This window comes from Euleptes europaea, chromosome 15 (genome assembly GCF_029931775.1).
Source record: "Euleptes europaea isolate rEulEur1 chromosome 15, rEulEur1.hap1, whole genome shotgun sequence".
Classification (NCBI taxonomy): domain Eukaryota; kingdom Metazoa; phylum Chordata; class Lepidosauria; order Squamata; family Sphaerodactylidae; genus Euleptes; species Euleptes europaea.
Genome location: NC_079326.1, coordinates 38,218,374 through 38,244,089, shown reverse-complemented (window position 1 = coordinate 38,244,089; position 25,716 = coordinate 38,218,374). Strand labels below are relative to the sequence as shown.

The 25,716-nt window shown below is 42.0% G+C and overlaps 1 protein-coding gene across 1 annotated transcript in view; it reads right to left on the bottom strand.

The window, feature by feature from the left end:
• Positions 1–306: 306 nt before the first annotated feature.
• The window catches only part of UBR3 (ubiquitin protein ligase E3 component n-recognin 3), a 113,598-nt gene continuing 88,188 nt past the window's right edge, over positions 307–25,716 (bottom strand). Inside the window, exons 31-39 of the mRNA XM_056861107.1 lie at positions 16,889–16,994; positions 13,903–14,003; positions 9,454–9,578; positions 6,843–6,950; positions 6,032–6,157; positions 4,781–4,960; positions 3,500–3,709; positions 1,456–1,595; positions 307–454 (exon numbers count right to left, since the gene is read on the bottom strand). Of these exons, the coding sequence (XP_056717085.1) occupies positions 337–454; positions 1,456–1,595; positions 3,500–3,709; positions 4,781–4,960; positions 6,032–6,157; positions 6,843–6,950; positions 9,454–9,578; positions 13,903–14,003; positions 16,889–16,994 (1,214 nt within the window). The 3' untranslated portion in view covers positions 307–336. The remainder of the gene's footprint in view (positions 455–1,455; positions 1,596–3,499; positions 3,710–4,780; positions 4,961–6,031; positions 6,158–6,842; positions 6,951–9,453; positions 9,579–13,902; positions 14,004–16,888; positions 16,995–25,716) is intronic.

The following is a 25,716-nucleotide window of genomic DNA, read 5'->3' as shown; positions in this document are numbered from 1 at the left end:
GCGAAAAATAAATGCTCAATAGCTATGTACTGGCATTGGGTTTTTTTAAAAGTAAGATTTGTGCTTGTCTAATGGATTAAAAAGCAACAGCTGGGCAAATGAATGTTGATTCTGCTCTCAAATTAACCAGCACTGATTTATTTTGCATTCTTCTTTTTTGCCATTGCTAAACCCTCTTCTTACCAGCACCTATCTCACCCAGGGCTTTTGCAAGAAGGCATGGCTCCACTCTTTTCCCCAGCGAAGCCACCCAATTCCCGTTCACTTAAAGCTAAAGCTGGCCAATGTGGCATTCGTCATAAAGGCGATGCGAGAGTGTGGGCGACGGGTGGCGATCTACAAACCATTGTAATGTGGCCCCCATCTTTTGTTGATGTGGTCAAAGGTATGGGAAATCCACTGCTGCTCCAGCACATTGTATCTTTCCTTACATATATAGAGGGGCTTCCCACGCCTGCAGGGAAAGAAAAAAAGAAGAACAAAAAAAAATCAACAGTCGGGAGAACATCCAGGATTGGCCCAAAGTTAGCAGCTGAACTGCAGCAGCCACACTAGATGAGATTCAGGCGTTGCCTCCCCCTCCCCCAGCATCTTCCATGGCACTGCAAGAAGTCCTACACGTACACCTCTCAGACTTCATACAGCTTCGCCGGCGCTCTTGAACATGGTTGCCGCCCCATGCAAATAACTGGGTTGCTTAGGCCAGCCCTGGTAACAGCCCTGTAAATAACTCCTTTGGTACTTTCTTTCACCAGAGTTCTTCTTTTGAGGTGGTGAGCTCTCCTTTCCTGGAGGTTTTTAAGAATAGGTTAGATGGCCATCTGTCAGCAAATGCTGATTCTATGACCGTAAGTGGATGATGAGAGGGAGGGCATCTTGGCCATCTTCTGGGCATGGATTAGGGGTTACTGGGGGTGTGTGGGGGAGGTAGTTGTGAATTTACTGCATTGTGCAAGGGGTTGGACTAGATGATCCTGGTGGTCCCTTCCAACTCTATGATTCTATGGAAAAACAGTAACCATCTCTCTACCGAACTCTAAAAGCTACTGGCAGACCCTCCCCAAGAGGGTCTGTATGGCCTCCTCAGTGATGTTTCTTCAGGATTCTGTGTTCAGTTAATTCCATTTTTGACTAGACAATTGCGACATTCCTTTTGTTGTGTGTGTGTGCTTTTCAATGATTGATTCTTTTTAGGTTTTTTTGCTGTTGTAAGCATCCTTAAGGTAAAAAAAAACTACAGAAGATGCCAATGAGGAACAACAACTACTCTTTAAAACCAGCTTGGTAAATTGGCGTGGGGGTTTCTGAAAGAGGGTGGATGTCAGTACCACACTCACAACTATTTCCCCTGATTTACTAGGAGCATCATAGCAACTCCAGAACCTTCTACATGGAGGCATTCTTTAAAAACAAGAGTCTGACAACTACAGCCACAAGCACAAGTTAGCTAGTTACCTGAGATCTCTGTCTTCTTCACCGTGTGCATCCAGGTAAACAGAACCCCAAAGGCAAAACCGATGACCCCGAATGATGATGATTACAGAGGCGTTGATCAAAAGGAATATGCCCGTCCCAGCGCCACAGTTTTGTGAGTGCTAAATATTTGTTTTTAAAAGAGGATAAATAACAAGGATATTAGATCAAACTACTAATCATATACCTTCAGACTGCTAAAAATTTGATATTTAATCTTTTCTGTATTTTGTCATTATATTTCTTAAACAATGAAGGAATTCATGATCCAAAACATTATGAACAACTGTACTTTTACAAACACACTAGTTCTGAACACCAATGAAGAGGATGAAAACACTCTAAAACTACAAGCGTCCCTTATGCACACTTATGTAAATGTCCCACTAAAACAAAAAGGGTTACTTCTACATAAAGCATTTAAGACCAAGCTAAAAAGTGAGGAATAAACCAGAAATAAATATGACAAAGGTGAGTTTGTTGTGATATGGATTAATTTAGTTTTATAATTAAGTTATTAAGTCTGTGTTAAAATGAAGTGACTTCATTAACGAAAGCAAAGTCTTGATCCTCACAGTTGTTTCTTGACATGAGGCTCTTTGAATAATAAAACAATTAGTTTTCTTAATGATAATCAAGTCTTATTGTTCCTGACAAAGGTAATCTGTGCAGTGCACTCTCTCAAACTGCTCTAAGCCAAGAACTGTACACCTAGATATTCAGAAGAAGTTTATTTAAGGCATTAAATGGGATAAAACACACCTTTTCAGTACCGGGTTTGATTCCCCGCTCCTCCACATGAGTGGCGGACGCAAATCTGGTGAACTGGGTTGGTTTCCCCACTCCTACACATGAAGCCAACTGGGTGACCTTGGGCTAGTCACACTCTTTCGGCCCCACCTTCCTTACAGAGTGTCAGTTGTGGGGAGGGGAAGGGAAGGTGATTGTAAGCCGGTTTGAGTCTTCCTTAAGTGATAGAGAAAGTCGGCATATAAAAACCAACTCTTCTTCTTCTACTCCTCATTTCTCCCCGCATGGGGACCCAAATATTCTTCCAGTGTTCTCCTCGCCTCCATTTTATCCTCAAAATAGCCCTGTGAGATAGGTAGGGCTGAGAGAGTGCAACTGGCCCAAGGTCAGCGAGAAAGCTTCCAAGACAGAGAGTCTCCTAGAGCCTAGTCCGACACTCTAACCACTACAGTACAATGACGGTCACTAGACAAGACAACCGGTCCCAAGTGGGCTGGGAACACTCCTACTGAATAAGTGGGCTGGGAACACTCTTAAATTCCCACTTCTGAAAGTATCTCTAGCTATGCAATCTGAAACCAAAAGTCCTGAAAGGAATCAGAGCTGAGTTTTTGCTTTATAGCGGCTACAAAAAAAACTGCAAGTAATTAATCCTGGGGCTATCATCATCATCAACATAACCTCTACATTCCACCCTTTTACACTTGGTCAGGACTAGCATTTTTGTTAGCATTATCGGTGGCTTCATAGCTTTTAAATACATTCTACTTTTTGGCCCTGACCTGACCTGCTTCCATGTGATTCTAAGTCAAGGTTTAATAACCCCGCATTTGTGTTTCTACCATTTTGGTTGAGCTAATGGATACAAAGCTTGGATCCCACTGAAAATTACCACTGATGGAAGGATTTCTTTCAGTGGAGGGAAAATTTCTCACCTCCTTCCTTCTGCTGCAGCCCCAAATGCCGCCTCCCCCCAATGCTGCTCCTGGGTCTGCAGTGGGAGGGGGAAATCTGTGAAACCCCCCCCCCCCCCCGAATATTAAGCTGGATCCTATGCTTTTGCAGAAGTGGAGCTGGGAAGTCTAGAAATAACAGAGTCAGAATTTGGTGACTGAGATCTAACAATCAGAGGTCGCTACTCCCATCTGGAATGCTCAGAATCCTGTTGTTCTAAGGTTAAAAAAGAACATGAACAGTGACGGAGGCTAAGCTGAAATGTGCACTTAACACCAGCAGTCAAATTACAATTCACAAAGACGGTAAAGTCATCTCTTACCAACACACATTCACAGTAGCTCTGTTGTTTGCAGCAGAGTCCTTTCAAGCACACAAAAGTGCCACAGACGAGACAGACAGCAGGATCTTTGGGGACTTTGGTACAGACGGAACAACTCTTTCTGTGATAGTACTGGAAAATAGTATTGTAATTCTCAGGCAACTGTAGGAGGCGTGGTAAGTCCCATTTGGATTCCTGCAAAAATAAAATCTGAAAAAGAAGAGTTGGTTTTTATTCCCTGCTTTTCTCTACCTTTAAGGAGTCTCAAACCGGCTTACAATTGCTCTCCCTTCCTCCCCACACAACAGACACCTTGTGAGGCAGGTGGGGCTGAGAGTTCGGAAACATACATTTAATTCTCCAGTAGTATAAAAGTTAAATGAGTTTTTATGATAGGGATTTTATATGCCTTCAATGTGCCCTTTTTCAGTGCACGTTCCATCTTACGTTCATCCTAAAGCTAAGCATCCTTCGCCACTAATATTTTCCCTCACAACACAGCCTGTTCTAAAAAAATTCAAGCCATGGACAAGCCATGGACAATCATCTATCAGTTGGTAACTCATTCGGTTGGCCCCATCTTAATGCTTATATCTAGAGTTAGCAAAATTACTCTGCAGTTCAATTCAGCAGTTTAGCAAATAAGATAGGTTACTGTAATGCGGATTACTGTACTGCAGGGGTTCCCAACATGGTGCCCATGGGCGCCATGGTGCCCACCGACACCTTTTCTGGTGCCTGCTGAGTGTTTTACGAAGTGGGGGGGGCAGGAAGGGCTTTTGCCCAGCAGGTATTGATTGACAATTGGAAATTTGATTGGCTGTGCAGATTTTTTTTTTAATGTTGCTTTGGCAGCAGCTGCCACCACAGCAAAGGGATCTGCGCTGTGTTACTGCAATTAAACTGTGGAAATCATTCTATGGCTAGCTCCACCTCCTTCGGCAGCCATTCTGTGACAAGCCATTTTGTTCTTATGCCCACCATGCTGTGTCAGAATTCCGAGTGTCCCCACAGGCTCAAAAAGGTCGGGGACCCCTGCTGTACTGGATAAAGTGAAAGTCAAATGCCGGCTACATCATGGTGGTAGCCCAATCAAAACAAAAGCAGTTTGCTTACAGGCTGCTGCTGGTATATGTGACTTTGCTACGACGTGTATTTTTAAAACACTCTTTAACGGGGCTAAATTTGAAGGGGCAAACAAGAGTGAATGGCGCTTTGCAAGCCAAAATGTTATTTTGTGGTAGTGTTTTATACTAAGAGGTGGAAAAAATCTTTACCTACCTTTACTTGAGTTGGATGTTTATCTGCAAATGAAACCAATTCTGAGCACCACTGGGATATTATGTCAAAGGCTGGCACTGGCCAATCCAGACACGAGGCACTGGAAAACGGATGCGAGGATTGAAAAGGTGATGGTAACAAGCCCAGACAGTTGGCAAGAACCGTAAACTCCTCATCTTCCTTTTAAGACATAAGTGGGAAAAGTCAGACGAGTCACAAAATGCAAAATGGAGACCAAACCAAAAAGCTACATGAGGCAACGATCCACGATGCATCATTGTATGAACAACTTTGGCAGCTGGAATGTGTGAACTCCCCCAATAAGGTAGCTTTGAGGCCTTATGTTAAGCATTTAGATAACCCTGATCATAGAAGGATTTTCACCTTATTAAGGTATGATATGCCCAGACCTGGATGGCCCAGGCTAGCCTGATCTCGTCAGATCTCAGAAGCTAAGCAGGGTCAGCCCTGGTTAGTATTTGGATGGGAGACCACCAAGAAATACCAGGGTTGCTGTGCAGAGGAAGACACTGGCAAACCACCTCTGTTAGTCTCTTGCCATGAAAACCCCAAAAAGGGGTCGCCATAAGTCGGCTGCGACTTGACGGCGCTTTACACACACACAAGGTATGATATTCTGCCCTCAGCTATTCTTGAGGGTAGATATAGAGGATTACCATCTGAAGAATGTGCATGCTTATGTGGAGATGGAAATATCGAGACCCTAGAGCATATCTTTTTTGATTGTAAGATCTATAGTCATATTAGGGAAACTCTGATTACCCTCATATTTTCCCACCATCCCGGCAAAAATAGAAGGACTCTCCTCTCACTAATGTTAGCAGATAAGAATCAAGAGACCACTTTTAAGGTCACCAAATTTGGTTGCATAGCCTATAAGATTAGGAAAACTTGGGTAAGCCATATGTAAGCTTTTTAGCTATAAATTTTATGATATTGTATAATTCTGTGACTCTACAATTTTAAATGTTTGTTTCCCATGATAATTTATATTATGGAAGTTTGAATTAATGTATTGATTCTATTTTTATTAGTCTTGGACTGTATTAAATAAATTTGATTTGTGTCAACTCCCCCTTGTCAAGTAGCCTTGTACATTATGCACAGGTATGATATTTCATATAAAACCGACCAAGTTCAAACCAAGCCTCTTTGGTTTTTATATGAATTCACAATATATACCAATACTGTTTTTTGACGACAGATCAAAGACTTGGCTCCTCATAGTACCTGGCAGCTGGGTAACTCTCCTCCAAAGAGATGATGTTGAAGAAGGCTGGTGATCCTGAGGAAAGGCAGGCAGAATTGCTGCAAATAAGTCTCTGTGGAGTGCGGGCACCAAGCGGTATTGCTATCCTAAATCGGGATGGTAAAAAAAAAAAAATTAAATCCTGACTAGTGTAAATTCCCTCTTGCCTATAAGGATTTTGCTATTATACGGTTATTAACAGAGAATTCAGCATTCAAATTTATCCAAAATTTTATTAGTTGCTACTGTGCTTTATACCAGTGGTTCTCGACCTTTTTCCGACCGGGGCCCCCTTTCGACCTTGTTTCCTTCCTGTGCCCCCCCCCCATCCTACCGGTAGAAAGGTAGCTACTTAAATGTTTTGTTTGTAAATAGCCAAGGAACGAAGAAGCATAAACAGCCACACAAAATGCACACATGCATTATTGGGAAACTGACATTTACAAAAAAAATACCCCACAAAAAGGGAATACAACACGCTAATAAACAACAATGTTCACATACAAGGGAGAACAAAGCCTCTACCACTGTTGCACAAGATTACAGCGATACAAAAATCAACACTTGCAAACGATGCATAGAAGTGCAATGAAGAAAGTGTTAGGTTTTCATGTGTTTCTGTTTACTTCCTCTCACTTCCCTCTGTGGCCCCCTAGTCTTGTGTCGTGCCCCCCCCCCATTTACACAACTTTCACCTGTGGCCCCCTTGGAATATCTTGGGGGGCCCCAGGGGGCCATATGGCCCCAGGTTGAAAACCACTGCTTTATACAATGAAATATGTTAACCCTTACCATGGATAGATCTTCAGTGTCCTCTTGATCGTATATCTTCCCTTTGGATAGTTCGCTGATCACATGGCTCAGTAGCACTTCATGAGATGTTTTTGCATTGGACATGTTCTGTTATAAAGAGTGAGTTCACAGTATCAGCATTGTCCTATGCATAGGTACAAAAGCTCCAACGCGCACGTGGAGCTCTTTGCCAATGAGGGCTTCTCCATTTTCTTCTGAGGAGGATGTTATTATTAATTTTTTGCACGTATGGCTCTACACCCCCACAGAAAACTAATGGAGTGCTTTGTGTTTGTGCTGGAGGACACACGGCACTCTGGAGTGGGGAAGAAATCTACAGGGGGGGAAAAGCACTATGCATGCTGACTTTCTACAGCAAAATATTTTAAGGGTAAGGATAGCCCAGGCTAGCCTGATCTTGTCAGATCTCAGAAGCTAAGAAGGGTCAGCCCTGGTTAGTATTTGGATGGGAGACCACCAAGGAATACCAGGGTTGCTGTTGCTGTGCAGAGGAAGGCACTGGCAAACCACCTCTGTTAGTCTCTTGCCATGAAAACCCCAAAAGGGGTCGCCATAAGTCGGCTGTGACTTGATGGCACTTTACACACAAGTCAACACTAGGTATCAAAACTTAGTTTTGAACATCAATAGGCTTATAAGGATAAACTCATACGGGCTATCTGTTTCACCTTAACTGGGACATGACTAAAGGACTGAAACTTCTTGATCCAATGCATCACAGAAATGGCATTTCTGGAGTGTTAAAAAGAAAGGGGTAGTTAGGGCCAGCCTCTGACTTGTCAGAAATGTAGCCAACACATGCTGCTACAGCTGTTTCAATGAGAATTCCACATGTTGTGTGGTTTGAGTTAGCAATTCATAAGAGCTATAACATTTTTAATTTAAAAAATGATAATATTGGGCCTCTGCCCAACCCCAACACCCCCCGCCCGGTACCTGTAGTCGTTAAGTCAACTGAAAGAAATCTAAGGAGAATACTATGGCTAAGACCAAACTGTGTAATGATCTTGGCACAATGGTAGGAAAGGGGGGAAGAGCTTCAGATTGGGTGGAAGGTGACTGATGTTCAAGAATTACCATTCTCCCTGTCCAAATCTTCATGCCATGTCTTTTCGAAGCTGCGGAGACTTTTGAAAACAGTTCATAAACAGGCATAATGGTTCCTGAAGGAGATTGCTGGATTCCAGCTACTTTAACTGCTGCTCTTATAAGACTTTATATTGAGATTATCAGAATAGATCATTGTTAAAAGGTTTCAGAAACATTTCCCACCACAAAGACTGCCACAGGGGGAAACAGTTATGTCTTGCGAATACTTTAAAATGCCTTTAAATACCTATTTGACTAAGCTTCTTTGTACTTGCATGAAAAAAAAATATCTCTTTTGTATGCCATGTTTTCAGGGGGGAAATATTTCATTACAGACAGCAGTTGGGCCATTTTAAATATATGTTCAGATAAAACCTGACTGACTATTTTTATTTTATTAAGGGGGAAATAGGCTATATTTATCAAATTGACCATGAACGAATATAAAGCAAGAAGTGCTTGCAATCTGCTTCATCGTTACAGTCTCCAATATATAACAGTATCTATCAACTGCCATGTCATTTATAGCAACAAACTGGATATAATATAGAATCTGTGTGCTTTGAACTCAGATTTCATAACATCTTGACAGTATATTTCCTGTAGTAACTAGGGTGTGCATTTGGATAAAGCCAAATGGAAAAAAACCCTAAAAAAAACCCTAGGGTTTTTTAACCATTCCCTTAAGGTTTTTTTAAACCCCTCCTCTAGGAGGCGGGAGCCAGCAAGCAGTGCCAATCTGAACCCCGGGGGGATCAGATCCCATGCTGTCCTCTATGTGGAGGCAGGAGCCTGCCTGGAAGAAGGCAGGAGAAAGGGATAAAATCCCCCCTTCCCCCAGAGGGGCTGGTGAGAGCTCTCAGGGGCTGGTGCATGCCATTCTCTTCTCTCTTTTTTTTGCCCAACTCTCAACTGCATTCAATATTCTATGCCTTCCTGTGATTATCTGGGTTTTTAATTTTGTGTGTGTGTGTGATTTACAAAATCAAAGTTGTTCTCCACACCTGGGGATTCCACCGAAGTAGGAAGAAACCCCTCCCTTGTTGGTGGATGTGGTGGTTTTGCCGCCATTGTGATTGCCACAAACCACCACTCACCTTTACTGTTACAAGAAGGAACTACTATTGGAAAATTAGAACCGACTCTTCTATTTCATGCCGGAAGAAATAAAGAGGAAAACTATTTCTGAAAGCTAACTGAACAGATGCCCCAAAAGCAAAGGAAGAAAAGTAAAATTAAGAAGTCCGCTGAATGGAGAGAGATCTGAAGAACTTCACAAAAGACAACTCAAAAGACAGGATGGCACAGCGGAAAGTTGCTAAAAAGTGACTCCATCATCCATGGTGCTATCCCAGACATGACTGTTCTTTGGAAACCCAGGAGAGTTGGGCTACAACATATTACAGAAAGATCCAATGAAAACAAAGTGACTTTTGTTTGCACAAGGGGTCAAAACTGCAGATTTATCAATCTATTCACAGATTATCATAAACCTACAAACCTTTTTCAAAGCTCCTGAGTTCATCCAAGTTGTCCTATCATCAGTGCTGCCTTTAACAGAAAGTGCGACGAGAGCTTGTATATACAATAACGTGAAAAGCACCTTTATGATACAGGCAAAGTGTTCTATAAAAGGAGAAAAATAGACGCCGTCAAGTCTCACATTTTATAGCCCAATTATACACCCTGTCCATTTGCAAATATTTCCCCCCCCCCCCAACTGGGTAATCCATATGCACCCAGTTGCATTTTTAGTGTATTGTTTTATTCTTCACATGTCAAGACAGTCATACCTGCAAGACAGAAGTGTTATATTTACAACTGCTATTGTAAATCCATGATTATAGCTGCTATAAATTGCTATTTTTTGTTTTTGTTGTGTTTTCAATGTGTTATCTTATGGCTTTGTTTTGGTTAATATGTTTATATTTTAGACCAGCTGTATAAACAAAAACACAAATAAATATACACAAATGGTAACCTTTGCACCATCTGGACGATTGAACATGTCCTGAAACCAGGACCAGAATAATGAGAGGGTGATAAAAGGACAGAAAGCCTTCCATCACAAACCGGCACAAGGAGTTCACCTCTTTTGCAAACCAATGATAACTTCATTTTGAGGTTTAACTGGAGCACTAGCTGTGTGCCCAAGTAGACACGAGGGTCCCGAATACTCGTGAGGGGTTGCTCACTACATCATCTGCACCCAGAAGCGCTCGTTACTCAGGGCAAAGCCAAGGGAGCAAAAAACGCAACACGCTGAATAATTTGGAAACCGGTATTTGTTGCAGTGGCATATGTCTGCAGAAAACTTTGCAGACGTGTTAGGCTCCCCTCAGAAACTCTTAACTTTAACAAGGTTCTAAAGGATCGCCTTCCGAAAGAGACGCTTACAAAAACTCGGCACACTCTGTCTTGCTGCTGAGTACCAAATGCCAAGTAAATATCAAGCTAAATGTCATGTGCTGGAAGGCGACAACTTCAGTAAAGCAGCCTGCCTGATAAGCAAAGTAAGAAAAAGGAATTGCTATTGCAATTAATCTGAAAACGTTCACTGTGCCAATGTTTCATTCAAGCGTCGTCCGCTGAGGGGAAAGGAGACTCTGCAACATCAAAACAACTCAGCAGCCAATTTCTCAAGGATCTGAGTATTTAAGATACTCCCCTAGAAAGTAATACAGAGGGTAAATATGGATCAGCAGTTCAGAGAACACTGATTTATCAACACACCAACACTCAGCCTTCTAGATTCTGTTGTCCTCTTAGCGCTTCTATGCACCCTCTTCCAACCTGTAAAGTTGGGATGTCTTGAAATGAACATGCCGCTCCATGTGAGGTCTTACCAATGCTAAGCAGAACATGGCAACTTCCACATTATCTGAACGACGTTCCTACTGGTACATGCTAATACGGCACTGGCCTTCTTTCCCACAGTGCGCCAGCGCTGACTCAATATTGGCTCCCCACTAACTACAGTTCACTAATTTAGGAACGTTGTTGCCCTCACACAGCCTATCCTTTCCCCTTCCTCTAGCAAACTCCCTCCTACACCATTAGCCAGGGTTCAGTTATTCGATGGACAAAGAATGGCAAGCTGAAGTCACATGATTATACATGTATCGTGTGGGGAGGAAACTACCACATTTTTTAATACATACCCATTCCGGTTGTGTTCTACTTTGACCTATTCAGCAAACTATCTTCAACATATCTTCAGCAGGTATGCACAAACCACAGAATACTCCCACCCTCTTACACCCTTCTGAATTCTCCATTGATAAAACTGATGGGGGGGGGGGGGAAACTGCCTGAAAATGTCATTTTATGGAGCCTCTCTAAAATGACAGGCCTGATTTACGGTATCCTCTCTCCTGACGTGGGTTCAGATCAATTTTCTCCTCAGAATGGAGAGTCTGAACAATGTAATGGCATTTATTTTGCCTTAATCACCGCTGGATTGAAAAAGATAACTAAGGCAATTCAACAGTTAATCAGATCGTTAATACAATTCCCAAGGCCATGCTTTGAAGGGCAAGAAATGCCATTTGGATACCTCTTATTATGTGCTAATTTTCTCACAGAATACCATGTAGACATTATTTAAAGCAAAAAGAGCTTAGTACAAATGACAACCTGCCAGATTAGATATTCCAGAACAAAGAAGAAAATTACAGAAGTACTCTAGAAATATTAATCAGGTGCCTCACAGAGCTGGAAACAGAACCACATTTCACCTGCCTGACATCTTTAAAATTACTAGAAATGCAGGTGGCAGGAGAGAGTTGTGCATCGTATCACTGTTTGGGTGCCACTGATGTAGGATTTTCCTTCTTTTTGTGGGCCTCTCTCCCTTTCCTGTTGACAATGAAAATTTTAAATGCTTGAGTGCAGAGATCTTCCTTTTTTATGATGCTGTTTTAGTAAACATCCATGCGAAGTGATATGTAAAGATAAGCACTAGCAGGCTACCCTGCTTTACTTTATCATCCCCACAATGGGCAGAATTCCACTCTATCAGCTGTCCTTTCCACTTGTGACCAGCCAAGTGGTCAGCTCTCCTCCACTGTACCCCACCCTAATCAACTGGTTCTCAGTAACTAACCAACTCTGAACATTTAACTCTATTTAGTCATCATGACTAGTAGACATGATCAATGTTGACAGATCAATCCTTCATGCTGTGCAATAATGATTAAAAACATTAGCATCCCACACTCTAAACTTTTGTTTGCAAGGCTTCATCACCCACAGCCCAGTACACTATGATTAATATTTATAACTATTTCTAGTGTCCAAATCGTTGGATAAGGCTTGTGTTTGTGTGCCATCAAGTCACAGCTGACTCATGGCAACCCCACAGGGTTTTCAAGGCAAGAGACGTTCAGAGGTGGTTTACCATTGCCTGCCTCCCTGTCATGACCCTGGTATTCCATGGAGGTCTTCCATCCAAATACTAGCCAGGGCCGACCCTGCTTAGTTTCTGAGATCTGACGAGATCAGGCTAGCCTGGAGCTATCCAGGTCAAGGGGACAAGTCTTAACTCCTCAGATATTCTCACTTCTCGTGGCTAAAATAAGATAGAATGACTTGTGCTAGGTCACCTAATGATCTACATAACTAAGCAGGACTACATGCTTGGCTTGTTCAGCACAACACTTTATTCTAGACACCATACTTATTCACAGTAATTTTGTACTCCTTTATTTGACTATGGAATTCAGCAGAATTCATCAAACCAGTGGACAATAAAATTCAATAAAGTAACTAAGTGATTCTGCCATTTTCTGTATGACCTAGAGAAATTTTTAAAAGGATATACACCCCGTGGCGCAGAGTGTTAAGCTGCAGTACTGCAGTCAAAAGCTCTGCTCACGACCTGAGTTCGATCCCGACAGAAGTCGGTTTCAGATAGCCGGCTCAAGGTTGACTCAGTCTTCCATCCTTCGAGGTCGGTGAAATGAGTACCCAGCTTGCTGGGGGTAAAGGGAAGATGACTGGGGAAGGCACTGGCAAACCACCCCGCAAACAAAGTCTGCCTTGGAAACGTCGGGATGTGACGTCACCCCATGGGTCACGAATGACCCGGTGCTTGCACAGGGGAGCTTTACCTTTTTTATATACAAATCATGATACTTTTTCCAATTTTAGACACCGTTCTGGTTCAACCTAATTGATTTCTTAAGGCTTTTATTCACCTTAACAGGAATTATCTTCATGCATCACGGGGACAAAAGGCTCCTTACACAGCTGATTATGCCTTTTAATGGAATGCCCCAGATGTCAAAAAAAATCCCAGCTGGAGCCAGCAATATGGCAATTTAAATTTCTGCAGTTCTTGTAAGTACCGCTTTTCACTGCCAGAAAATACAAAAAAGAACCTTTTGGTACAAGGTTCAGGGCAGCATTTTAAAATCATAAAATTAAAAGCTTCAAACTGAATGACCAGCGATAAAAATCAACCCTTCAAAACATCTTGGGATCCCAGTAGCTTCTATTTAAATTGCTATATGTAGCCCATTACAGATACTGTATTACAGCAATTATCTTCGTTGTAATATTAGAATTGCGAAAGTTCAAACTGTTAAATTGTAATAAATTATTCTTTCACCCTTAGGCATTCATTGTTCACTGAGGAATACAGAGAATTTCCACTACAGCAAAGAGGATGAAGGTCAAACAGCCAACCCTCCAAAAAACGTAAAGAATGTAATAGTTATTCTTAGATCTTGTGGTTTTTACTGTACTGGTGTCTGATAAAAGTGACAAGACAGAAGTCACAGATAAGCCTGTCAAACCACAACAAAAATTCCTGTACAATGCCAACTTCCAGAGATAAAGCAAAGTCATTATTTGAGCACGTGCAGTAGACAAGGGTCTGATTTGGTGCCTTTAAAAAGCCACTTTGGAGGAAAGACAAATTTATTATTTATGGATTTGTGTAGCCTACCTTTGTGCAATGGCTGTGGCATGGTTAAAATCTGGATGAGCAAAAGGGATAAAACATCTCTATAAAGAACTGGAACTTCTGGCTGCTCTTCACCGCACATCCTGCAAAATTAGGGATATAATCAGGTTTCTCAATGCAGTTATCGTTTAATTGTAAGCGCACCAGATAGCAAGTAATATCTATTTAAGGGGAAGCCTATGCTGTGAGACAAACCAACCAACCAACCAACCAACCAACCAACCAGAAGTTCAGATCCACACACTGATTTATCAGATACAAAATTATTGTTATAGTAGTTTTGGTCCCAAAACTGAAGCCATCAGTTGCAGGTCTAGGACCAAGTTTGCCTTTTCAGAGAAAGATTATGGTCATAATACAAATAATCATCCATGATTATTTTTACCATTTGTGAAGGGTCTACAAGGTGGTCAGGTTTTTAATTTACCCACACCCTCTTTTAACACATAACAATTTGGAAGAAATCTTGAAGTACATTCTGTAGAGGAAATGCCTTCATAGAAAAATGACAAACTCAGTATGATTTTTATTAAAAATATGTATACTGGCTAATGGATTACAAAAGGCTCTTTGTTATCTGAAACCAGATCTTGGCTTTGATACAGCGTAAGTATCAGTTTCCCACATAAACATAAAAACTCTAAACACCACAGGATGTGGGATTGTAGTGGAAGAGCCTGATAAAGCATTCTGGATAGAGAAATGTCATGCAATACTTTGGAGGTGCTTTTAAATAACTGATTTATCAAGTAAGTTAAGCAATAAGACATAGGATAACTTTTTTGTAAGTTTAAAAAGAAACTTATAAATGCACAATTTCTACCATATTTCTACCAATTTCCTTCATTTGGTGCACAGCATCAACAGCATAAAGACCATATGCATGATTCAAGATGACAGACAGCAGTATTTACAGTCAGATTTTTATTTTATTTTTTAAAAAGGAATTGTCACAACTCCCACTGTCAAAGAAGCAAGCCATTGCTTAGTTTAAGAGGTTTGCCTCTTCAGTAGAGCTGCTCTGGTAAAAAATGCAATGGAAGGTTCATCTCATAAAAGTACTTGGGTCACAAATATGCATACAAACATTTGAAATGACCCCATGCAAACAAATAAAATGTGAAAAGCAACAACTGTTATTATTCAGTCACTGCAGTCTTCTTATTCTACTGTAAGAGGCAAATCTGTTTCTAATACATTTCAGTAAGCTGCTAAACTAAAAATTAAGAACACTTTGGTTTTTTTTCAAATTATCAACTTCCAACCAGAAAAAAATAGGATGCCCAATGTTTGAAGTTTGCATTCCAATAGTTATTTTTTCTTCTCTACTGAAACAATGCGATTATATAAGATTCAAGTCAAACACCAGCTTCTCGCGTGATCAATTATAAATTCAGCTTGCACAATGTGTAAGGGTGTCTGGCAACATTGCAAAATGTGGAACAAGTGAACCATTTGCCTACATTTATTCATTCTGCAAGAACTGTCGAAGTAAATTTGTATAAAATGCCAGAGTTTAGATAAGCTCCTTTAGTTTACGTCAAGCACCAGAGCACATTAAGTAACTACTTAAAAACTGCTCTGTCATTTACTGAAAGCCTAGGCAACTTCTTCATCATCATGACATCAAAATTGTATTTATAGTCTATACAGAGCACAGAAATGATCCATTCCGCTAATCCCCCAGCGTGTATGAAGCAGGCTGATAAGTGTGACTCCCCAAAACACGGTGCCACAGCCGCAGTTAATAAAAAAGCAAATGAATGTAACTTCTGCAGGTGATAAAGCAGAATGATTGTAAAATGAATCAATATGTGCCATGTTTCCACAAAGAGTCTGTTGCCAAACACCAAAGTATATACTCCGTGATACTGACAAACCTGACAAATTAGTCACTCTTTTAAAAAAAAAAAAAAATAATTCACAGCTGTCTGCTCCCTTACTGGCTCTTGGAAATGTTAAAATTTTCAGCTGGCAACTTTGTTTACATACAAAATGTTTCTCGTAACGCGCACATGTATAGGAATAGATGCCAAGCGAGAGTTAAGACAATCCATATGGCTTTTGCCTGTGAAAAATGCCCACTTATCTCGTCTCCATCTGCACCTCTCAGGATCTAGCTGTAACCTGGATTGTTTATACCATCTCCTACTTTTGTTCTAATTTACCTCCATTGCCCTGTTAAGCCAGAATTATGCAATATATTTGGATCCTGCCAAATATATCCTCATGTGCAAAGGATGACCAGGAACAGCTCGAGAGGGGACTGGGAGGTCTGCTTCCAATCCCCCTCTTAAGCTGTTCCTGGGTGTTCTATGTCCAAAGATCAGCATTGAGGGTAGGGGCTGTGGCTCAGTTTGTAGAGCATCTGCTTGGCATGCAGAAGGTCCCAGGTTCAATCCCCGGCATCTCCAGTTAAAGGGACTGGGCAAGTCGGTGATGTGAAAGACCTCTGCCTGAGACCCTGGAGAGCCACTGCCCATCTGGGTAGACAATACTGACTTTGATGGACCAAGGGTCTGATTCAGTATAAGGCAGCTTCATGGTGCATTTTGGGCTGCAGCAGGGGTGCGTGTGAGAAAATCATGCTCCACGGACTGAAATCCTTTTGTCCACAGATTTTTTCCGGGGGATGCAAGTCATTGCGTAGATCTCAATATTTGCACTGATTTTAGTCATTGTTTTGTATCTGTGATTGTATGTTTGATAGATTATAAGGTGCCCTGATATTATTTTAAAAGAAGCAGAAGACCGTAAAGTTATTAAATATAAATATATGTTTTTATTTTTTTAAATTTTTAAATGGGCCCCAGATCTGCACCATTTGAAGGTTATTTGGATACCAAATGTTTTTGAGAGGGGAAGACATGCAATAGTGCATATCAAATTCAGTTCTTTAACATGGAACACAGAAAGATTAAAACCCCTAAGGCTTCACAGAGATGTCTTTCCAAAGAACTGTACTTACTGCAAATTCTTGTCTTCCATCAGCTGTGTTAGCTTTTTCCATGGGTTGTAAGCAGAATCAATGCTGTAGAGTCGCATGTGCATAGCCAACACATGAAACAGCTGATCTGAATTGGGAAGTGGAGGAAAACAGCCGGTGAGTCAACGATTTGATTAGACAGACTAAAGCACTTCCCATTTCTTCCCAAGAGCATATTTCAGGTGCAAATTATCATGCTTCTCTAAACTGATGACTCCTTGACCTGGATAGCCCGGGCTAGCCCGATCTCGTCAAATCTAGGAAGGTAAGCAGGGTCAGCCCTGGTTAGCACTTGGAAGGGAGACAATCAAAGAGTACCAGAATCACTGTGCAGAGGCAGGCAATGGCAAACCACCTCTGTTCATCTCTTGCCTTGAAAACCATATGAGGTCACCATAAGCCAGCTGTGACTTGACGGCACTTTACACACACACACACACACACAGACTGATGACCAACTCTTATTGTCACACACATAAGATCCAATGTAATGTAATATAGTGGATTGCATGAATACCGGACCAGGGAGAAAAGAGGGTAGAAAAGCCATATAAAAGGTAAAGGTAGTCCCCTGTGCAAGCACCGAGTCATCACTGACTCATGGGGTGACATCACATCCCGACGTTTACTAGGCACACTATTTTTATGGGGTGGTTGGCCATTGCCTTCCCAGTCATCTACACTTTACCCCCAGCAAGCTGGGTACTCATTTTACCGACCTCAGAAGGATGGAAGGCTGAATCAACCTTGAGCCGGCTACCTGAAACCGACTTCCATCGGGACTGAACTCAGGTCGTGAGCAGAGCTTTTAACTGCAGTACTGCAGCGTACCACTCTGCGCCACGGGGCTCCTACTGTCACCCCACATGCCTCTTGGCAATTAAATATTCAGTAAAAAAAACCCTGCATATTTTGAAAAAATTATTTATCTTCAAAAAGCAAGTACCCTTTTAAATTTTTAATTGTTTATTAAAACATTCTACCCTACCTTTCCTGGTGGTTCAAGGTGGCTTTGTTTTGACTCATAAACAACGGCTACAATCATTTTTTGTATTACTTCACTGTGAGTTTATTGTCAATGTTTCCATGTAAGAATGAATTCGTTTTTTAAAAAACCTGAGATCCAGATCCATTATTTACCACACTTTTGTTATTTATTGCGCTTCAACTGTATTCTTTTCCCTACATGTGTTATCATCAAAACATACTGCTCGATTTAAATATAAATCACAGGAGGAATTAATTCATTTCCCACAAATAGACTATTATTCACAAGCCCTTGGGGGAGGCCAAAGCAGTCTCATGCTGAAGTCAGCTGATTCTAGGAGAGCTGGAGGCCTGTAATTAGTTCCTGGGGTTTGTCAAAAAATTGAAAGGCACAGATGACATTGGAACGGATTGCTGTCACCTGTTTTCTGAATCAGATGCAGTGAAGGAAGACAAAACCAGTTTCTGTTGCTACTGGCAAGAGATGATAGCAGAGAAATATTTTCAGACAGCCTTCTATTGAGAGAATAGTTAGCAGCTTATCAGAAAAAAAGTTTTATTTCTTTTGTTTGAATTCCAATGAAATTATTTGCTTCCTCCTTCGGGTCTCCAGTTTTTAAGTAACTGTAATAATGCCATCCTGCCTGTTACGAAAGCAGAAAACATGAACTCACGGAAGGATTTCTGAATAAAGGCAGAACAAAATTAGAGTCGGGTACCACATTAGAGACCAAAATTTTTTTCCAGGATTTAAGCTTTTGTGAGTTGCAAGCTAACTTTGTCAGATACAAATAAGAATGAAGGATCCATAATCAGCCCTTATATCCAGGTCAGAAGGTGGGATGGGTGAGTAAGTGTAGGTTCACACGGTGGTCTGTATGCCCCCACTTGTCTTAGCAAAGCCTGAAGCCTTCCTCCAGTGGAAGTGACTCTTCCGCCAGAGGAAGACCCCCTTTTGTTGGAGGAACACTCCTTAGACTGGAAGAAGGCTTTAAACTTTACTGAGTAGCAGGATATAGACCATTTGCTTGGATCCCACAGTGTTTCCACAAGTGGAAGGATTTTGGCCAAAGAATACAAATTTCTTGCATCCCCCCATTCCCACAGCAGCCCAATTTCAGGGAGTATTTTGGGCTGCAAGAGCAAGAGGGAGTCAAGAAAGCCATGTTCAGCAAGTGGAAATGCTCCACTGGATCCAAGCTTTATGATCCAAAGTCTGTGTGGCACTTCCACATATGTACCTGCCAAAGGACTGTTATTTTGCTGTACCACACCTGTGAATACATTAGTAGAAAGCACCCAACAACTGCTTCTTACTAGGGTGGTAATTGTAAGGGTTATTGGGGATAAATGCTATTAACTCTTTTATGCTTGTGCTAGTTAGAGCAGCAAAGCAACTATCAAAGAAACCAAAACTTTTGATACATGAAGAGAATATCTGAACTCACGTCAATTAAGAATTTGCTTGATTTTAATTAAGAATGTCTCTCCCACAGTTAAAAATAAGGAACAAAATTACAGACAGTGTGGTGTAGTGGTTAAGAGAAGTGGTTTGGAGCGATGGAGTCTGATCTGGAGAACTGGGTTCGATTCCCCACTCCTCCACATGAGCGGCGGAGGCTAATCTGGTGAACTGGATTTGTTTCCCCACTCCTACATATGAAGCCAGCTGGGTGACCTTGGGCTAGTCACATTCTATTGCCTCACCTACCTCACAGGGTATCTGTTGCGGGGAGGGGAAGGGAAGGTGACTGTAAGCCGGTTTGATTCTGCCTTAAGGGTAGAGAAAGTTGGCATATAAAAACCAACTCTTCTTCTTCTTAATAATATTTAATCTGGATACTATCCACCAAGCACTGCTCCATCACAATTTATTTCAATTATGTCTTCAAATAATTTTTGTTGCTTGTACACTCTCAAAACAGGATACTTGATTTAGGGGAAAGAGTTCACTCATACAGACTATTTTGTTTCCCTGGTAGCTTAACAAATCAGGAAACTGTTTTATTTCCTAGGCCCAGAGAAAGCAACCCTGCTCATACTAATATTATTTTGGTACTGAATGTACTTTATCCAAAACAGAATCTGACAATCGTACAGCCTAACTCGCCCAAGGTGAAGTTATTTTTGTCTAAAAGAAAATACATTTCCCACAAACGTTATTAAAAAAAATTATTCTCTACAGGAGAACAACATAATTGTGTTTTTCTATATCTGGACAGAAAAAGACTAACATTGCCTCCTAATGGGAACGTAACAGCAAAGGAAGAGGGAAAAAAGTGAGAACTGGGCCTTCAAGGTTGAAATGGCCTTTTAAAAGAAACTGCAGTAATAAAGAACAATTAGGCTTTTACAAATAAAGCTGGCTAACAGGATCTAATTAATACTTGGTAAAACTCTTCGGTTTTCTTGACTTTAACGACATCCGACACATAAAAAAGTCACACAATGATCTGCAGCAGTATGCTACTGATAGAGCTGCTAATTTTATTTACCGATTTCATGCCTTTAACAGTTGCTCAACACACAAATAGTTAGTACGTGAAGCTTTGTCTGGCATGGAGATCAGGAATGAGAAAAAGCAAAGCAGACAAAAATTTTGTGGGCCAGGCTAATGGCTGGCTAACAATGTTAGGAGAAAGGAGTGATGGGTTAAGAACTTTCATAGGTGATATGGAGGCACTAGTCCCATACATTTAGAGCAAAGTGCTGGCCTTACCTACAAAGTAACTAGCAGCGCAATCTCAAGCAGAGTTACATCCTTCTACACTACAGCCACTGGCTTGGAACTAGCAATGAGCAAGTGGAAACATAAACAGGCTTACAGCGCAATCCTTTGCAGAGTTACTCCAATCTAAGCCTACTGAAATGAATGGGCTTAGGCTGGAGTAACTCTCTTTAGGATTGTGCAGGGGTTTTTTTTGCAGAAGATCTCATGCAAAAGCGAGTGCATTCAGGTTTGCAAAAGATCTTGCAGAAGCAGAAGTACAACTGGGGATACAATAACTGTGCAATCCTAAGGGGGGTGTTCTGCTGCGGCTGTGGGCGGCGCAGCTGCACCATCTCCTGAGAGGGTTACTGCCGTACACAGCAAGCCGAAAATGTAATTTTAGAGAAAACCCCGTGAAACTCTCCATTGAGTTCCATGGGGCTATGCCTGCCTTTTTGCAGGCGTAACTTGGCACCTGCAAAAAGGGGCACTCCCGGGCCAAAAAGGCTTAGGGAAGCTGACGTCCCTTTTGATGCCAGAGCGAGCCCTTGCACCAAGAAAACAACTTGCCATTCGAGGCACAATGCTGGTCTCGTAGAGTACCAATGATTTCTTGTTGCAAGTCAAGAAGAACAAGCAAACAGCCAAGTCGTCGGGCATCATTCTGTCTACCCCCACTGCTTATAAGCATCGGGCGTTCTACCATCAACTGTGGTGACATTACTACAAGGACCAGAGGTTGGCGTCATATGGTCGTCCGCAGTATCCTGCCAGACAACCTCTATCTCATCAGTCAGCTGCCCGGAGGAGAAGCTCCTCCAGATGTAGGCAGTCATCAGGGGCCTTCATCCAAGGATGGGTACCAGTCCTTTCAAATGCCAGCCTTGTGACTAGCACAGAACCCCCAAGGGGTCCTTTTTAGCAACAGGTTGTTGCAATTTCATGAGCTGACTAGCTAACTGAGAATATGGGCAATAAATAAAAAGAGACTTAGTCCTTCAACATCACCACTGATATCTTCAATAGAGGCATACTATGATGGATCAGAAAGAAAATTTAATGCCTAAATAATATATCAGGACATGATAAGTGCACAAGGAGAAATTAAAATGTGGCAGACGATTAAAGAGGAGAACAAAAACATAAAATGGCTCACATACTGTCAACTAGTCTCAAGAATAAGAAAAGACTGTTTGTCAGTGGGGGAAATGAGAGAAATGACAGACTTTGAAAGCATTATTATGAAACACAAAGATTATCTCCTAAGCAGAATCTATAAACTTTTACTTAAATATGATACCGAGTCTAAGCAAGTCAAACCTTATATGGTGAGATGGATGCAGAATTTTGGAGAGGAGATTTTGATGCAACAGTGGGAGATGTTATGGACAAAAGCGATTAAATTCACAGCAAGCCAAGCCCTTAGGGAAAACTGGTATACAATGTTTTTTCACTGCCACATAATGCCGAAAGATATTCAGATGATGAATAAGGATTCTAGCGGACATTGTTGGAAGTGCAAGGAGACTGAAGGGACATTTTTTCATACTTAGTCGTCTTGTAAGAAGATTAAAAATTTTTGGAGATATGTCCACACAGAAATTTAAATAATTTTAAAAGTCAGCTTTGCAATGGATCCCAAGAATAGGCTGTTAGGAATAGTACCAACTGCTGTTGTGGAATCATCAGAAGAATTGTACAGATACATGACTACAGCAGAAGGGATTTTTTTGCATTTTTGAAAATGGCTGTGGAAGCTCAGCACAGGTAAGAAATCCTGAAAAGTGTGCAAATGCTCTTTTCTGTATGAGCACCATGAAGAAGGTTCTTTGGAGAGGTGCAAGAGTCAAAAAGCAATTTCTGCCCCAGTGGCCGTGTCCTGAATTTTATCCAAATAATGACGGCTATAGTTAGTCTGCCCTGACCTGGATGGCCCAGACTAGCCTGATCTCATCAAATCTCAGAAGCTAAGCAGGGTCAGCACTGGTTAGTATTTGCATGGGAGACCGGTTGCTGTGCAGAGGAAGGCACTGGAAAACCACCTCTGTTAGTCTCTTCCCATGAAAACCCCAAAAAGGGGTCGCCATGAGTCGGCTGCGACTTGACAGCACTTTACACACACACACACACAGTTGTCTCCCTCTCTAGGCTTTTCAGATGCTGTGGAACATCTTCTGAAGATTCCACAGTATCATGGGGTCCAACTGGGACCATGTGTGCTGTATGTGTGTGTTAAGTGCCGTCTGTAGAGATTAATGAAACTTAATTAATTATTGGCAGCAGGGCACACCCTCACCATGTTAATATTGGTTCCACCCTCGCCATGTTAATATTGGTTCCACAGAACCCTGATTCTTGCCATATTGAAATATTGGTCATAACAAATTCTGGGTCTCTGGAATGCTCCTGGCCAAAGTTCACTGACTGTATAGTGACCTCCTTACCTCAGTAACCTTAAAGGGATTAGCTTCGGGTAATCTCATCATTCTATGTAACAGACAGCCAATGTTTGCTCAAAGGATTCTGGCTTCAAGATAGAATGTATCATTGTCTTCTCTATGCCTTGATCTCATTAATCATTAATTGTGGTATGCCTTGCCTAGGTTCCATTGTGTGATCACTGACTGACCTTTGCTATCCATTGTAATATTCCTTAATAAAACTAAGAAATCACTGGGGCAATTCAGATTGATCTCTGGAACTCAAGACACTGTATGAGTCTTCCCTCAAACCACCGTGAGTGCTTTCCCAATGCACTTTCGGGGTGCCTTCCCTTCAGCCGTCAAGTCGCTTCCGACTCATGGCGACCCTATGAATCAAAGTCCTCCAAAATATCCTATCTTTGACAGCCTTGCTCAGATCTTGCAAATTGAGGGCCGTGGCTTCCTTTATTGAGTCAATCCATCTCTTGTTGGGTCTTCCTCTTTTCCTGCTGCCCTCAACTTTTCCTAGCATGACTGTCTTTTCCAGTGACTCTTGTCTTCTCATAATGTTACCAAAATACAATAGCCTCAGTTTAGTCATTTTAGCTTCTAGGGTCAGTTTAGGCTTGAGTTGATCTATAACCCACGGATTTGTGTGCTGTATACCGTGTATAAAATACAATTTGGTACACATCCAAACTTTTAAGCACTGGAATGGCACGGGCTAGCCTGATCTCATCAGTTCTCAGAAGCTAAGCAGGGTTAGTCCTGGTTAGTACTTGGATGGGAGACCACCAAGGAAGTCCAGAGTTGCTATGCAGAGGCAGGCAATGGCAAGCCACCTCTGTTGGTCTCTTGCCTTGAAAACCCTACCATAAGTTGCTGTAAGTCGGATGTGACACTACTAACATTTTAAACCTTAAAAAAGAACTATTTGAATAGCTGATTTTGTTCACTGTTCTTGCCACACTGTATCAGCCGCCGGCGTGAGCAGTTACATTAATCATTCCTAATTTTGCTTCCGAGCACACAGCTGCCCCCTCAGTGCAATCTACTAAAACAGCACTTGACCTATTTGCTGCCATTTCTCCAGTGACACTCGATGCTGTAACAGCTCACCTGGGACACCATATTCCATATCTAATCGACAAACTTTACAATTGTTACAAGGCTAACGCAGAACGGTGCACTTAATCACAAAGAGAGACATCTCATTACCCAAAATTCAAGGGAATGACTGACAGATCTACGGGAATAAAGGTCTGCAAGGGTTTTTCACTGAGATACACCTGAAACAGAAACTGTGCTTGGGGACAGGATATGCAGAATAGCCTTTTTCCCCCCCTTTTGCCATCAAGTCGCAGCTGACTTACGATGACCCCGTAGAGCAGGGGTGTCGAACTCAATTGTTAAGAGGGCCGGAGAGGACATAAATGTCACTTGGTCGGGCCGGGCCATGCCTCGCCAGTCCAAATTGGGGGGGGGGGGTTGGCTGCCTCGGCTGGCTTCAGGTCGAATAAGGGGCCGAAAAAATACTTCCTTTTATCTGTTTTGAATCTCTCACCCTCCAGCTTTAGCAGATGACCCCGTGTTCTAGTATTATGGGAGAGGGAGAAAAACTTCTCCCTGTCCACTCTCTCCAAACCATGCATAATTTTATAGACCTCTATCATGTCTCCCCTCAGCCGCCTTCTTTCCAAGCTAAACAGCCCTAAGCATCTTAACCACTCCCCATAGTACAGTTGCTCTAGTCCCCTAATCATTTTGGTTGCTCTTTTCTGCACCTTCTCAAGTTCTGTAATATCCTTTTTTAAGTGTGGAATACTGTACACAGTATGCCAAGTGTGGTCTCACCATAGATTTGTACAAGGGCAGTATGATATCAGCAGTTTTATTTTATTTTATGATGCTTGTTGGGAAGGCTGAAGTCTTGAAGGGCACTGTGCTTCCCATATTTGATGGGGTCCAGCTGTCACTCACTGACTCAGGAGCCCAGGGGTTACACCAGGGCCAGCACTATTACTAGAGAAGCAAGTTAATGCAGCCATGAAAATGCTTTCTTCCATTTTCTTCCAGGAGAGGGCTCCCTAGCTTGACTCAGCACACTTGGCCACATGGATCCAGCACATCTGGCCATGTGGATCCTGCCTTTAAAGTCAACTCTGAAACTCCAGTTGGCACAGAATGCTACAGCTCAGTTACCATTGGGAACTACGTGCAGCATGCCTATCATACCTATTCTGCAGTCACTCCTTTGGGAACAGATCAGTTGTGGTGGTGGTGGAAAGTGCAGTCAAGTCACAGCTGACTTATGGTGACCCTGTAGGGTTTTCAAGGCAAGAGACGTTTGGAGGCGGTTTTGCCATTGTCTGCCTCTGTGTGGGCTGAGAGAGTTCTAAGAGAACTGTGTCTGGCCCAGGGTCACCCAGCAGGCTTCATGTCGTGAAGTGGGGAATCAAACTTAGTTCTCCAGATTAGAGTCCATCGCTCTTAATCACTATACCATACTGGCTCTCTCAGTTGTTTACTGGGTTTAATTCAAGGTACTGGCTATCACCTGCAAAGCCCTTAACAGACCCACATATCTGAAGGACAGCATTTCTTGCTGTGTTCCCGCACAACAGCTTCACTTTTTGAGCCAAACTTTCTGAAGGTGCCACTCTGCAAATGAGTAGGATCGGCAACTGCCT